Raw genomic sequence first — 16438 nt, forward strand, 5'->3', positions numbered from 1 at the left:
CATGTTCGCCATTTTAGAAGTAGACCAAAAAAAAGGCTTTGCTCGCCAATTGAAATAACATACAAGAAAAAAAACTTAAAAAAATATGCTCTTCATTTATATATGGTTGGTGAAATAAAAAATTAGCGTGCTCGCCAATTGAAATAACAAACAAGAAAAAAAAACTTAAAAAAATGCTGCTCGCCAAATTAAATGTAGAACTCACACAAAATGGTTCAGAGAAAGCTGCAAAGCCTGCAAGGTTGCAGAGGGATGTTGAAAAAATGGACATGCTCGCCAAGTTAAAAGGAGAATAGGGGTATTTGCAACAATAATTTTCAACTAGGGGCAGACTTATCATTTTTTTTGGTGATAGGGGTAGGAAAAAAAAAATTTCTCAAGAATGTTCTACTGATAAATTTGAAGGACTGTATGAGTCTTAACAATCTCCCACAGAATATCTATCAGTTGAAATCATTGAAAACTCTCATCCTTTCTGGTTGTTCAAAGATTACCGAGTTGGAAGAAGACATAATGCAGATGAAATCCTTGACAACACTGATCGCAAATGATACAGCTGTAAAAGAAGCGTCCTATTTGTTAGTAAGATCAAAAAGCATTGGATACTTATCCCTATGTAGATATGAAGGGTTATCCTGTGATGTTTTTCCTTCTCTCATTTGGTCTTGGATGTCACCAACCATGAATTCCCTACCCTGCACTTCCCCATTTGGGAACATTTCATTGCCTCTATCTTCCACCGATATACATAATAATAACTTGGGATTTCTATCACCAATGATTCGTAGCCTTTCCAAACTTAGAACTGTTTGGGTGCAATGTCGGTCAAAAGTTCAACTAACTCAAGAACTACGAAGAATTCTTAATCAATGTGATGTAAATTTTGCCGAATCGGAAACATCACATTCATCACAAATCTCAAATCTTTCCTTGAGATCACTTTTGATTGGAATGGGAAGTTGTCACGTAATCATTGATACTCGTGGCAAGAGCATATCACAGGTTCTTTCTCTATCCTCTTGGCTTTCCTAACCTTTATCTATATATATGTTAAATACTAAGCGCCTCATAACGTAACATTGACACATCATTGGTTCTGTTCGCTTCTCAATAGTTGTCTTTTCAATATTTTAGATTAAAGTGTCAGCTTATATAGCATTATTTTAGTGTTAATAGTATATAACTACTATTGCACAAGAACTAGGTTGCTAGACTGTTCTGTACAACTAGGATGCCCCCATTTTCGAGTGTTAGATAACAAAACAATTATATAAATATTATACAACGCTCATGTGGATAGAGACAATCACACTTTTTCCTTTTTTTTTTCTTTTTTTGTTCCTCAATCAAACTTTTTTCTAAGTAGAACAACTATAAGAAAGTGAATGAACCAACATGAGAAAATGGCCATCAGCCCGTTGCAAGTGGAAACACTTGTATGGAATATCAGTTCTGCAACTTTTCTTTTGGTCAGTATCTCACAGCTATTATTGAAGCAGAAATCTTTTCTAACTTTCTGTTGTTGCTAACTATTGGCTGTTTTCTCTCAACTAGCTTCCTAGTGTTTATACTTTCTTTATTGCAGTACACTGTTATTTTCTTTAACATATTCACTAAAAGTCCTGTTGAATAGCACAACTACATACTTAATAAAGCTTATGCTTATGATACAGGGACTAACAACCAATGGTTCGAGTGATTTTTTCATTCCGGGTAGCAATTATCCTTCTTGGTTAGCCTATACTGGTGAAGGACCTTCGGCACTATTTCAAGTTCCTAGGGATAACGATCGTCACATGAAGGGAATAATCTTATGTGTTGTTTATTCATCAACATCTGAAAACATGGGACCTGAATGTCTTACTGGTGTCTTGATCATTAATTACACAAAGTGCACCATCCAGATATACAAGCGAGACACAGTAATGTCCTTTAATGATGAAGATTGGAAGAATGTAACATCAAATCTAGGACCTGGTGATGATGTGGAGATCTTTGTAGCTTTTGGGAATAGATTGATTGTTAAAAAGACTCTTGTTTATCTAATATATGGCCAGTCAATTACTATGGAAGTTGATTCATCAACCAACATGGAAATAGAGCCATTAGCTGAAGTGGACATGCGACTATCACCTAATATGAAGGTGCAGTCATCACCTATCATAAAAATGGAGCCACCACCCAAGTCCAATAGAAGTATCTTTACAAAACTTGGAAAAAGAATGGGTACATGTTTATGCCTGAACCAGCATGGAGATAAAGTGTTGAACAATTTTTGAATTAACGGATACGTTTTTGTCATAAATTGGTTTCCAATGTTTCATGTTTCTCAATTTCTTTTTATTGAGGAAGGAGGGACAGCCCTATGTTTTATATACATAAAGAAAAGGAGAGTTCATGTGCTTTACTAATTTTTTCTATTGATTTGGTTATAAAGCAATAATGAAATATCTACTTGAGCACGTTAATTTCTTGTCCACTATTGGGCATTATTTTTTTCCCAACTGATATTTTTTTTAGCGGTAGTTTTTCATGTAAAATTCTCCGAATAAAATGGACCTGTCTTGGAATACTTTTTATTTTCCACAATTTTTTCCACACCTGTGGTGAGTGTCAGCTATGAGAGACAAGTACTTCGCGCCTTGCCTCTAAGAAACGGCACTAGCTCTTCACATAAAAAATAGCAAACCATGAAACACCCCACGCAAACTCATCTTGTAATTGAGAGAAATAAATTGGCAACTGAAGAATTTGTTGAACGTCAAAAGAAAGAAAATTTTCATTAATTAAAGGAGTATTCCAACATCGAATATTGTAACTGAGATCCGGAACAAGCATAACATCACAACCCAAAACGAAATTTTTCATTAATTAAAGGAATATTCCAACATCGAATATCGTAACTGAGATCCGGAACAAGCATAACATCACAACCCAAACCAATTAGATTTGATCGTGGACAATAGGGTTTGCCAAAACATGTCTTCACTCTTGTAAATGTCAAGTTTGCAGATCAAACATATACAGTATTTTAGAAACTTAGGAAAACTATGGATATAGTCAGTTGTCATGTTATTGTTATATTGGTAGTTTTATTTGTTTAGTTTATAACTAATATCCAGTACTCATTCTTGCACTATTTATGCTTTTCAACTTTCTATTTCATATATTAATGTGGTGTTTTTCTTTTCATATTAGGGAGCGCGTTGGGACTGGCTTGTAGAATTTACTTCATACTCTCCCACTGATTGTGCATATATAACAAATACTTCATTGATACTTGATCATTCATATAACAATTTCTTGCTTATTTGTAGAATGTGAAGTTAACCAATCTTACCTTTAATTCATGTGACATTATCTTCATGATCTTGCATACAGCAACAAATTTCAGATAATTTGAACATTCCTATATATGTTATCTAAAAATGAAGCTTTACTTATAATTTAAGTAACATTATTGTTAAAATAAAATAGTGTTATGGAGTATTAAATACTTTTTCATTTGTATGAAATAATTCAGTTACATTTTTCTCGTTGGTTGGTATGCTTCACTTGAATTCTCTTAGAAGAAGTTATGCCCTTTTTAACTTCAAGCTTGAAGTGAAACAGGTCCTTGGTTTTGGGACAGCCGGACAGGTATACATAAATCACGACCTTCATGCTTCAGTGCATTAAAGAAGCATATTATCTTCAGTTTGGTTGAAGTTGTATGCCTCAGAGGATCTGATAAACCATCATACTTGTAATCTCATATTCAATGTTTAAATTGATTAATGGCCATGTCTCTTAGAAATGGTGGTTGGGCCTAACACAACCCCACAAAACCGGCTTGTGAAGTGAGGATTGCCCCCACTTATGACTTGTGAGGTGAGAAATGTTTAAATTGATGATAAATTGATGAATGGCCATGTCTTAGAAATGGTGGTTGGGCCTAACACAACCCCACAAAACCGGCTTGTGAGGGATGAATGGCCATGTCTTAGAAATGGTGGTTGGGCCTAACACAACCCCACAAAACCGGCTTGTGAGGTGAGGATTGCCCCCACTTATAAACAAATTGTCAGGCCAACTCCTAACCGATGTGGGACACCCAGAACGGCTTGTGAGGTGAGGATTGCCCCCACTTATGGCTTGTGAGGTGAGAAATATTTAAATTGATGAATGGCCATGTCTTAGAAATGGTGGTTGGGCCTAACACAACCCCACAAAACCGGCTTGTGAGGTGAGGATTGCCCCCACTTATAAACAAATTGTCAGGCCAACTCCTAACCGATGTGGGACACCCAGAAGTCAGGCCAACTCCTAACCGATGTGGGAAACCCAGAATCGTGAACCACACTCAAATTGTCAGGCCAACTCCTAACCGATGTGGGACACCCAGGATGTGGGACACCCAGAATCGTGAACCACACTCTGATCCTAACCGATGTGGGACACCCAGAATCGTGAACCACACTCAAATTGTCAGGCCAACTCCTAACCGATGTGGGACACCCAGAAGTCAGACCAACTCCTAACCGATGTGGGACACCCAAAATCGTGAACCACACTCTGATACCATGCCAACTCCTAACCGATGTGGGACACCCAGAAGTCAGGCCAACTCCTAACCGATGTGGGACACCCAGAATCGTGAACCACACTCTGATACCATACTATTCCTAACCGATGTGGGACACCCAGAATCGTGAACCACACTCTGATACCATCTTAGAAATGGTGGTTGGGCCTAACACAACCCCACAAAACCGGCTTGTGAGGTGAGGATTGCCCCCACTTATAAACAAATTGTCAGGCCAACTCCTAACCGATGTGGGACTCTTAACACCATGCATGGTTTAACTTTCTAAGTATTGGTCAAGAAATGTTGAATCCTTTGAGAAGTTGTAAATCCTTTGACATGCCTCTCATATTGTCTGAGGGATTATCTTTAGTGCTCACAGGTGCACGTTTTCTGACCACGTCCATTTCGACAAAACTCGAGAGATTATTGTCCCATCGATGTCATGGAATGCAAGAGATGTGAGCATAAGCTATTGTTCTCTTGCCAGGGAATCTCACGTTCTTGTAGTTTATGTTTCTCTAATAGTTATGTTTTGTTTGGCCTGTTTAAAAGGATAACTAGGAAAAAGTATTGTATGGATTAGAGAATGCTTAGTACCACATTATCTTTCATATCATCATTGTCTCTACCAATTTTGAAGTCCAACAAAACTTTTGTTTCTGACTCGAGAATTTAGCTCAAGAATGATGTAAAAGCAGAGAACATAGGCCTCTTTCAGGTTAGGGGTGGCCCCGAGGGGGAAAATACTTGGGTGACATTAAGTCACCGTGACATTAAATCTGGGCCACACAAAGGTGTTGTGTTGTGTGGCCCAGATGTGTTGTATGTTTTGTGTGGCCCAGATGTTGTGTGGCAATGTGTGTTGTGTGGCCCAGATTTAATGTCACGGTGACATAATGTCACCCAAGTGCTCCCCCCTGAGGGTGCGTGGTAGGCTAGGGCACCATTTTTTATTTTTGCTTAGTGGTTAGTACTACATAGTCATATTTCTTTTTAATTTGCTTTGATTAAAATATATTTTTAGGGAACTTCGATTATAAATGAATCTTGTGCAACAAAAAATGCAAGACGAAATTTTTTGAAATAATTAAAAGGACGCAATTTTATTGTTTCACTCAGAGCACTAAAAATCTTAGGACCGACCCTATTTCAGAAATCTTAATTGATGGACAAATGATTGATTTTTTCAAAGATTTTGAAATTCATAGCTTGCTTTGAAATTTCATCTGTTTCGGAGATTAAATTGTTCAAACACTATAATTTTTGGGATTAAAATGGTGAATCTTTTGTATAATCTTCCTCTGCATATTCACAGAAAAAAATCTCTACATATAAGATCATATAATGATGTATTATTGCTTTTCTCTTGGTAATACTTTTTTCAGCATTGCTAAACACAACGAATGGAATTATAGCGAAAGCATCGCGAACTAAAAACCAACCAATTAAAAATTGCTTCTAGGCAGAATTCACGGGAAGTCTTGGTAAAAAGTAGCAGTCAACAAAACGTGGCTTGAGTGGAATAAAGGTCGGGATGCTTTCTTGAAATTGAGATTCGCGTTATCTAGCATTTTTCTACTTTTTTCTTTGGACATTAAATAAACTTCATTCATTGAAATACTAAAATAACAACAATACAATCAGAAGGATCATAGGTGGAGACATTTTATATCCATAAATAAAGATAAGGGATCAAAAAGATGTTTAATCTTTTAATTTGTAAATTGTGAATCAATTTTTTTTACACATAGATCTAATAGATTACATCCTAATACTATTTTGTTATATTGATTTCTAAAATATATTCACAAATATCTCTACCCGATGATATTTTATCTATCATTTTTCTACTTTTTTTCTTTGGACAGTAAATAAACTTCATTCATTGAAATACTAAAATAACAACAATACAATCAGAAGGATCATAGGTAAGGGCATTTTATATCCATAAATAAAGATAAGGGATCAAAAAGATGTTTAATCTTTTAATTTGTAAATTGTGAATCAATTTTTTTTACACATAGATCTAATAGATTACATCCTAATACTATTTTGTTATATTGATTTCTAAAATATATTCACAAATATCTCTACCCGATGATATTTAATTGATGTATTAGTCGCTTTTGGTCAATCAATTTAGTTTTTGATTAATTTTTTTATCAATGTTTTCGCTTTAATTTGCTTGATGGTTTGCAATTTTGAGAAATATTCTGAAAAATATTATTATTTGAGGAATCACAATTGTGTTCCCATGACTAAATTACAAAGATGTTATGATTTTTTTTCCTGCCCTAAAATGGAACCAAAATTCTAAATTTACCCTAGTTGAAATAAAAATTCCAAAACTTCCCAACTTTTGACCAGTTGACCACCATGTCACAAGTTTGGCTTGCGACCTACCCCTATGTCGCAACTTTGACTTGCAAGATACCCCCTATGTTCCAAGTCCCACTTGTGACATATAATAAAGACAAAAAAAAAATTCAAACTTTGAGAAAGGAGGGTATGTCGCACGTTGATCTTGTGATATATGGGGTAGGTCGCAAGTCAAACTTGTGACATGTGGGTCAGCTGGTCAAAAGTAGGGCAATTTTGGAATTTTTGTTTCAACTAGGGAAAATTTAGAATTTTGGTTTCATTTTAGGGCAGACAAAAATTCCCAAATTACGAACTCATTCAATCATCATACTTAAAATCAAGCTCAAGTAGATATGAACAATATGTTTTTGAACAAGTAGGCTTGTGCATTGTTAAACTTTAATAGGATATATTTGAAATTATAAAGATGTGCCAAATGAAGAACCGTCGCAACGGTCTAGTGGCAGTACGATGTGCCAAATGATATGTATATGGTTATATTTTGATAGCATTCAATTTCAATTACGTTAGACATTAAATTGAAATGGTTCATGCAATCGAAATTTCCAACGTAGCTTTTACCACCGACATTTTAAACGTTGGTTTGTCATTTTGTAAGAGTCTAGCTCCTTTACTAGGCTCAACCCATCTGACCTGATAAAAACAAAAGAAAACTTGTTAATTTTTTCAAAACATAGCTTTTACAAGCGACATTTCGAACGTTGGTTTGTCATTTTGTAAGATTTTAGCTCCTTTAATAGGCTCAACCCTTATTTGAAATAACTCATGCCATCGACATTTCCAACGTAGCTTTTACAACCGACATTTCGAACGTTGGTTTGTCATTTTGTAAGAGTCTAGCTCCTTTTACTAGGCACAACTCATCTGATAAAAATAAAAGAAAACTTCTTTCAAAAAAAAAACTTGTTAATTTTTTCAAAAAATGATTTCTTTTGTTTAATAAAAATAAAGGGGAAAAAAAATAAAGAAATTATCTTTTAAAGAAAAATCCTTAGTTGTGTGCATTAAGAATGAACCGTTGCATGTATGTGGACACTTGGTCTTCTTGACTCTTTTTGTTATAAATAGGACCAAACAGAAACTATGAAATTTCACAATCCAATTGAAAAAGTGAAGTGAAGAATTGACTCATAGTAACAACAATTCTGATTCTTTTTCTTCTTTCGTTTCAATCAAGCTTCATCCATGGCTACACCACCATCAACAACGACAGAAAACGTGATCAGTTCACAACAACCCACAATTGACACACAAACTCAAAACCCCATTTCTTCCCAACCGTTACCTGTCATCAACAACCTCAACCCTAACCCTAATGTTTTCAATTTTCAAATTCAACCTCTGCAGCAGCAAGTTGTGGGCCAGCAAGGCGGACTTTACGGTGGGCTGATGAATTTCGGTGGATCAGCTGCTGTTCCTGCTCAGCAACAACAATTAGCTGGAAGTGTTGGTGTTGGCGTCGGAGGCAACGCCTCTAACTTGTCTGGTGCTGGAGCAACACAGTTTAACCTGTTAACAACGGTATAAAAATTTGTTTTTTTTTTTTTTTGCATTAAACCTTGTTTGTTTATGAGACAGGGTTTTGGATTTTTTTATGTTTCGTTTCGTAATTTGTAAAATTTGGTTCAAGATTTTGGTTTGGTGTTGTAATTTGTAAAATTTGCTTCAAGATTGTGTTTGGCGTTGTAATTTGTAAAATTTGCCTCAAGATTTTGTGTGTGGTTATTGTTGTAAATGTGATTATGATATCGAATTTTTATTTGGTTATTGTTGTGAATGTTATTATGATATTGAATTTGTGTTTGGTTATTGTTGTGAATGTGATCATGATATTGGATTTGTGGTTGGTTATTGTTGTAAATGTGATCATGATATTGAATTTGTGTTTGAGTATTGTTGTAAACGTGATTATGAGATCGGATTTGTGTTTGGTGTAGCCGGCGCAGAAAGTTGGTTTGGTGCAAACCTCGCAATTTTCTTCAGCGAATTCTGCTGCTGGACAGTCGCTGCAAGGAATGCAACAAGCCATTGGGACGATGGGGTCGTCCAATCTAGCCTCTCAAATGATGACAACTAATGGAGCTCTTTATACTCAGAAGCAGCAGCTCGCACATCAGGCTTCACTTAACAATCAACAGGTATGAGCTATGTCGCAATTTGGATTAGTGTGTAGCTTATGCCTTTTCCCAATTATAATATGTTTATGCTTCTTATGTTATGAAAAAAGTCGTCATACGTTTATAGGTTTTCATGGAAAAGTTGAATGAGAAAGTTATAAAAGAATTTAAATTTCCACCTGTACAAACGTTGAATGTGATTACGATATTGAATTTGTGTTTGGTTATTGCTGTAAATCTGATTATGATATTGAATTTGTGTTAGGTTATTGTTGTAAAATGATTATGGTATTGAATTTGTGTTTGGTTGTTTTTGTAAATGTGATTACAAGGCTCAGCAACAGCAATTAGCCGGAGGCGTCGGTGTTTGCATTGGTGGCAGCGCTTCCAATTTTGGAGGGTCAGCTGCTGTTACTGCTCAGCAACAACAATTAGCTGGAGGTGTCGGTGTTGGCATCAGAGGCAATACTTCTAGCTTGTCACACTCGGCGTTAGCTGGACAGAGTGGTCCCTTCTCCATGTTGTCTGGTGCCGGTGCAACACAGTCTAACCAATTAACCTCGGTATAAAAATTTTTTTTTTTTTTTGTTTGCGTTAATAATTGTTAGTCTTTGAGGTAGGATTTTGGAATTTTTGTGTTTGGTGTTGTAATTTGTAAAATTTGCTTCAAGATTTTGTGTTTGGTTATTGTTGTAAATATGATTATAATATTGAATTTGTTTTTGGTTATTGTTGTGAATGTGATTATGAGATTGGATTTGTGTTTGGTGTAGCCGGTGCAGCAAGTTGGTTTGGTGCAATCCTCACAATTTTCTTCGGCGAATTCTGTTGGACAGTCACTGCAAGGAACACAACAAGCCATTGGAACCACGGGGTCGCCCAATCTAGCCTCTCAACTGATGACCACTAATGGAGCTCTTCATGCTCAGCAGCTGCAGCTCTCACAGCAGGCTCCACTTAACAATCAACAGGTACGACCCAATTTGGATTAGTGTGCAGCTTATGCTGTTTCCCAATTAAAATATGTCTATGCTTAGTTATGAAAAAAGTCGTTATAAGTTCATAGGTGTTTGTTGAAACGTTGAATGAGAAAGTTATACAAGATTTGAAATTTCTATCTGCATGAACATATATGAGAAGCCATTATTGTAAGGTGTTTATAGATGCTATAACCCAAGCTTTGTATGTTATGATCTTATTTAAGGAACAAAGAAGCAATTATGCTAGCCAATCTTCAACTTGTATCTTCATGAAATAAAGTTGTCATATTATCACTTGGTTTTGATTTTACATTTTAATCTTCATGAAATAAAGTTGACATATTATCACTTGGTTTTGATTTTACATTTTAAATATACATGAATTCAAAATTTTATGAATGTTCCATTTCTTTCTAAGAAATAGCGGTGATTTGATGAGTAGAATGCTTATCCTGTTTTTGTCACTCATCTTCACTTTGTCTTATAAATTTGGGGATGGGCAGTGGACATTTTTCGTGATTTCAAGGTAGAATGTTAAATTATATCCTTTTGTGGGATCTAACTGCAACCAATACACTTTCATCGTCTTTATAATAACACGGTCACCACACACACCGTGAAACTTTTTTGGGTTATGCTATATGCCATTATCTGTCAATTATAAAAATGAATGTACATTCTGAGGCTGTATCACTTTCTTGTTGTATCTGCTTATACTTCTTGGTGCCTCTCGCCCATGCTAACTTTCATGCATTGAATAATTTGAATGTATCCTTACCTCTCTGTCGTGCTGCAACTCCTTTCAAATATGGATTGCTATAATGACTTTGGGCAAAGTTCCATAGTGAATCTGAAGTCCTAAACTCAATAATGAAGTGTTCAAATTTTGTTGGTCGTTGATATTGGAATTGTAAGTTGTCGAAAAAGGAAAAGTTTCAGGAGCCTTTATTTTTATAGTCATTCACTATCACTAAAAGGTTCTTTTACTTTAAAATGGATTTAATAGAAATTTATCTTTTAAAAATAAGAGGGTGGAAGTTGAATTTATTTATTTAAACAGTTGTGAAGGAAGGAGGGTATAATTTACGCAAAAAATGACAGAGAAATTCATATTCATATAAATGGAGTTTGTTATGTGGTATAATGTGATGATTTGCCGAAGTTTCCATATGCTTGTAAATATGTATTATATTTTTTTAAATGAATTGAATCATGCCTTGCTTTTATGAATTCCCAGTTGGTTGGGTTGCCTCAGAATGGACAGCCTGCCACGATACAGAATCAGTTGCTGAAGCAAATACCAGCAGTGTCTGGCTCTGCCTCCTTGTTGCCCCTTCAACAGCCTCAGAGGCAGCAACAGCTGGCTTCATCCGCTCAACTTCAACAAAGCTCTTTGACCCTGAACCAACAGCAATTGCCCCAGTTGATGCAGCAGCCGAAACCCATGGGGCAACCTCAGCTTCAGCAGCAGCTGCAACATCAACAACTTCTACAGCAGCAACAACAACTTCTACAGCAGCAGCTACAGCTACAACAACAATATCAGAGGCTGCAACAACAGCTGGCTTCATCTGCTCAACTGCAACAAAACTCTTTGACCCTCAATCAACAGCAATTGCCCTTGTTGATGCAGCAGCCGAAATCCATGGGGCTACCTCTGCTTCAGCAGCAGCAGCAGCAACAACTTCTACTACAGCAGCTACAGCTACAACAACAATATCAGAGGTTGCAACAACAGCTGCAACAGAACTCAAACTCTTTGACCCTGAACCAACAACAATTGCCCCAGTTGATGCAGCAGCAGAAATCCATGGGGCAACCTCTGCTTCAGCAGCAGCTACAGCAACAACAACTTCTACTGCAGCAGCAACAACTAGTTCTACAACAGCAGCAGCAGCAGCAACGAACTCAACTTCTACAGCAGCAGCTGCAGGCTCTAAGGATGCCAGGACCTACAGGTCAAAAGTCACTAAGTTTAACAGGATTGCAGCCAGATGCTGCTGCATTTGGCATGACCGCACCTGGTGGAAGTTCAAGTCAAGGAACCAGAACAAATACCATGTCTGGACAAACTGAAATCATGTCTGTTGTGCGTGAATTGAAAGAAACAAGAAAGGAAGTCAAGGCTATTATCAAGATCCTGCTGAGGTTTTTCAAGGTCATGTCCATTGTTATGGCTTTGTTCATTTTCGTAACTCTTTTTGTTGTTTTAATCAAGTAAAATCAATGTTGATGTTGGTCCTTGTTTTAGGATTCATCATTTCAGGAAGTTGAACTTTAATTCCTATTATGGTCCTTGTATTTTGTCTCCTATATGTGTAATTCTGAACTTTAAACATGCTTATGTAGTAAATCAATAATACTGTCATGGTTTCATGCTCATTGTAACTGGAACACCTTCGATTTGAATTCAACCTGAAACAAGATAATTTTATTTAAAAAAAAAATTAATGTTCTCCTACTTGGTTTTAATGTAACGGTACTCTACAGGTTTCACTTCATAGACACTGATCAAAGAGTTAATAGTATTTCTAACACCCTCCATATTTTATTAAATAATTAGAATCCTTAGTTTTAATTTTTTTTTGAAAGGAACCCTTAGTTTTAATTATTTACTTTAATTGATCAATTTGGTGAGACTATAATATGATAAACTTCTATGTATTTATTTTTATTTTTATCTCTGGCTAGGTAAATTATTTCTAAATTAGTCGAGGAAAAGCTAAATTTTGGCTCGGTAAACATATCATGAGACCATGATATCCATATATTCAAAAATAAATTGTTAGCTAAGTGATAAAGTGAGATGAAAATTTAAGCGTATCAATGAATAATTTAGGAAAGGGTAAATTACACTAACCTCCCCTGAGGTTTCTCTAAATAACAAAGACACCCCCTCTAGTTTTATAATAGACATTAACTTCCCCTAAGTTCTTTTAAAATAGTTAAATACCTCCCTTTGAAGCTTAACACTGTTTGCTCGCAGTTAGGTTAAAAACAAAAAACTTTTTCTTTTGAATATAAAGAAAAACATCTTCATTTCCATCATTGAATACGATATTATTTGTTGATGGAATCTGGCTTCAGAGCAGATTAAAATATCGTAACATAAAAAAATAATTATTGAACCAATTTGTCACGGTAACGAGCCAATTTGGAAGAATGGAGTCTCAAAAATCCTTTGTAATGATTCTACATCTTGTTTCTTCTTCACCCATCTTGAGTACGTGATTATAGAGTCACATATTTCTTTTTTTGTTTTTCCTTTTTTATTTCCATTGTTTCATGATTTTATTTCTGCACTTGATTTCAAGTTATGTGTTTCTTCTATTATTTTCTTTTTGCTTTTTATTAGCACCGATACATGGTATTCTCTTGGAAAAAATGGGCATTGGTATTAATTTCTCAGTTTTATTATTGTTGAAAAGTGGATGGTGAGGACTTTGCCACAATGAATCAAATTTAGCAATAGAGAACATGTAAATCTTAAAGTGAAAGAAGTGTTTTCATTGTCTTTAATGGATTGAAAATGAAATAGTACTTGTTTTAACGGAGGATGGACGGAGATAACAGTAGGGGGTCTTAATGTTGAGTGAGAAAATAGAGGGGAGGTGGAATGTAATTAGATAAACATCAGGGGAGGTTAGTGTAATTTGCTCTTTAGGAAAAAGGTTATTATTTTTTTTTTTTGTGAAAGAGTAATTTTGCTTCAAGTAAAAATCAAAGAACAATGCATAATATATGCAAGCTCAGGGGTTCGAACCCTGACATCACAAAAAAAAAGTAAAAATCAAAGAATCTTTATCTTTACCTTTATCTCTATTATATATATTTGCGTTATTTTTTTTCTAAAGTACACATGTCACCTCTCTATTCTAAGCATCATTTAATGTGATATCATTTAATGTTATATATGCTTAATTAGTTGGTAAGCGAAAATTAGTAGCCTAAAATTAGTTTAAAAATTTATTGTTTTGTTATTGAATAATTATAGTTAGTAGTCAAATTTCTAAATTATTTCTCAATACATCAGTTAAAATTTTATATCGAATGATATTTTAACATGTGTCATTATTGTGTTGTTGAGCCAATTATATCGCATCATTGTTACATCTTATTTTTTGGTTTTTTAGTGCTTCAAATTTTGTTTATACTTTTTTATATTCCAAATTTTGTTTTTACAAAAAAAGTATGAAATGATCAATCTTTAATTTTATTTGGTCAACAAAGTTTAACTACGCAAAATGTATTTTTTTTTACTCTACCACGAACAATTTTATTACCTTAACTGAAGAGTTGATTATTTGCCGCACTCATTTTCGCTAATCATGTATGAATTTGTCTATCTTTTAAAAAAAAGGATTAATTTGTCTAATCATGGAAATTTCTAAGCTACGATATGATTCATGTAATCGAAAGTATTAATTTGCCTTTATTAAGAAGATTCTAAGCCAATGTAATATTTATGTACCTGAAAAAGTGATGATACAACAACTTTCTAATTGACTAAAGGTGTTAATCACGTCATTAAAAAGAGTTTCTCCAATGGTGGTTTAACATGTGTCAATTTTGTTTTGTTGAACCAATCATATTGCTTGATTTTGGTTTTATTGTGTCATATATTTTTTTTTTCATATTGCTTCAAATAATATTATACTTAAGCTCTTAGACTATATATATCAGATGTTTTATTCGACTCTTTCATCTGCTTTCTTCTTTCTTCATCTTTCTGCAACCACATATCAGCTTCTTATGTTTGTTTTGCTTCATGTTGTGCTTGATTCTTAAGTCCATATATTTCTTTCTCTCTTATATTTTCGTTCAATTTTTTGTGTGTATTGAATCAATTTATTTTGCCTTTTTTTCAGATGTTCAATTATTTCATGTGAAGAAAGACTATAAATGATTGATGCGAGTGACGTGAAATTGACACCGTTTTTCAAGAATTTAAGCAAGATTTGAATGTCTGTCATATATACATCGTTTCTTATTATGAAATTCGTGAAAATTTATTATTCATTTCATTGATAAAGTCTTTTATTGTTATTGCACACTATCTTTTTACAATATACAAATATATGTAGAAGGCTCATACATTCAAAAATAAGGAATGCATTTCAATTTGAAATTTCTACCTAAGGCATGTGTTAAAGGATTTGAATAATATTTATTTTTTCTCGCATCTGTTCTTCTAATTTTCTGACTTCCGTTTTTTTTTCTTTCAAAGCATTATAATAAATTGCATATTAAGGACTGATTTAACTTCTCTCAAACATCCTAACAAGACCGACTGACATGACATGTTTTAGGACCCTGCGAATGTCGTTATTCTCTAATAATAAAATATATAAATTAATTTCGTCCAAAATATATATGATTTAAAACACTCATTATGAATAATTTTTTTTTTAACAAATCAAAATGGAATATATTGCTCAAAAGAGAGTGAATCACCCCGTACAAGGTGTGTTAAAGTGATGAAACACCCAAAGTCTGTTACAAACCACAGTCACCTAACAAGAAAGCCACCATCTAAAAAAGAAATACAAAGAATAATTACATGACACCCATACAAAGTAGTGGGTATCTCCACCAATCATGAAAACCAAACGCAATAGGTACCGGATGCGAAGAAAGCCACAAAAAGGAAGTTTGCTTCACTTTATCAACAATACTAGAAGGATCAAATACCGCATTTTTGAAGACACAGTTGTTTCTTTCCTTCCAAATTACCCAACAACAAGCCAACCAAATGACCTTAAGATAATAATGAGTACATTGTGGTAAGCCTGCCAAATGAATAAAGTGAACATAATGGTCTGTAACTCATTATGAATAATTAAATGTCGCTTAGCTCAGTCTGTTGGGACAATGCATAAAATATGCAAGGTCCAGGGGCCAAACCCCGGCCACTACCATCCAGGGTTCAAACCCACCCACTACCAAAAAAAAAAGAACTACCAAAAAAAATAAAAAAATGTCACAAGCATTTTCTTAATTACAATTATGCACATTTAATAAATGCTAAAACACTCTTATTTAACTATTTTTTTATTCTATCATTAAAAATCTCAATTAATAAATGCTAAAAAGTCAGAATCGTTTAATAGTTTATTGTCATTCAAGAAAAATAAAAAACTTACTCTACTCAGTTAGCAAATTCTTTTTTAAGGGAGTGAGCCAATTTTTTTTAATGTTTTAATATATTCATTTTAAAATTAACTTTATATTGTAAAATTAACATTTGCCTTAATTTTTTTGAAAAGTACACATGGCATCTTCAAATTTCTCATCTCATTTAATTTTTTTTATCAACCAATCAAAATGGATCATGACTCATTTATTTTTTTATTAGCCAATCAAAATGGATCATGACTCATTTATTTTTCATT

The 16438-nt window shown here is 34.4% G+C and overlaps 1 protein-coding gene and 1 pseudogene across 5 annotated transcripts; both read left to right on the forward strand.

Moving 5' to 3' along the window:
- Window positions 1–411: 411 nt before the first annotated feature.
- LOC146897205 (uncharacterized) lies at window positions 412–2468 on the forward strand (annotated as a pseudogene). Its single transcript, XR_015023135.1, has 2 exons — window positions 412–1002; window positions 1674–2468. The product of XR_015023135.1 is annotated as an uncharacterized LOC146897205 (transcript).
- Window positions 2469–8042: 5574 nt separating this feature from the next.
- LOC146897206 (uncharacterized) lies at window positions 8043–12428 on the forward strand. Of its 4 annotated transcripts, none has more exons than XM_085732636.1 (5): window positions 8043–8470; window positions 8887–9087; window positions 9399–9629; window positions 9840–10037; window positions 11284–12428. In XM_085732636.1, the coding sequence occupies exons 1-5, from the start codon at window positions 8135–8137 to the stop codon at window positions 12265–12267; spliced, it is 1950 nt and encodes a 649-aa protein (XP_085588762.1). In that variant the 5' UTR covers window positions 8043–8134; the 3' UTR covers window positions 12268–12428. The 4 variants fall into 4 exon arrangements, with proteins under 4 accessions (XP_085588762.1, XP_085588764.1, XP_085588763.1 ...); XM_085732638.1 differs by having other exon boundaries at window positions 9849–10037; XM_085732637.1 differs by having other exon boundaries at window positions 8896–9087.
- Window positions 12429–16438: the final 4010 nt, after the last annotated feature.

The sequence above is a fragment of the Medicago sativa genome, chromosome 8 (genome assembly GCF_051527215.1).
Source record: "Medicago sativa cultivar Bolivia chromosome 8, Bolivia_mono, whole genome shotgun sequence".
Classification (NCBI taxonomy): Eukaryota; Viridiplantae; Streptophyta; class Magnoliopsida; order Fabales; family Fabaceae; genus Medicago; species Medicago sativa.

What these genes read in the sequence shown, in the direction of transcription:
- LOC146897206 (XM_085732636.1), top strand. Translation starts at nt 8,135, where the DNA reads ATGGCTACACCACCATCAACAACGACAGAAAACGTGATCAGTTCACAA. An exon ending in AGTTTAACCTGTTAACAACG is followed by an intron (nt 8,471 to 8,886) that starts GTATAAAAATTT and finishes TGTTTGGTGTAG; the next exon opens with CCGGCGCAGAAAGTTGGTTT. An exon ending in AGTCTAACCAATTAACCTCG is followed by an intron (nt 9,630 to 9,839) that starts GTATAAAAATTT and finishes TGTTTGGTGTAG; the next exon opens with CCGGTGCAGCAAGTTGGTTT.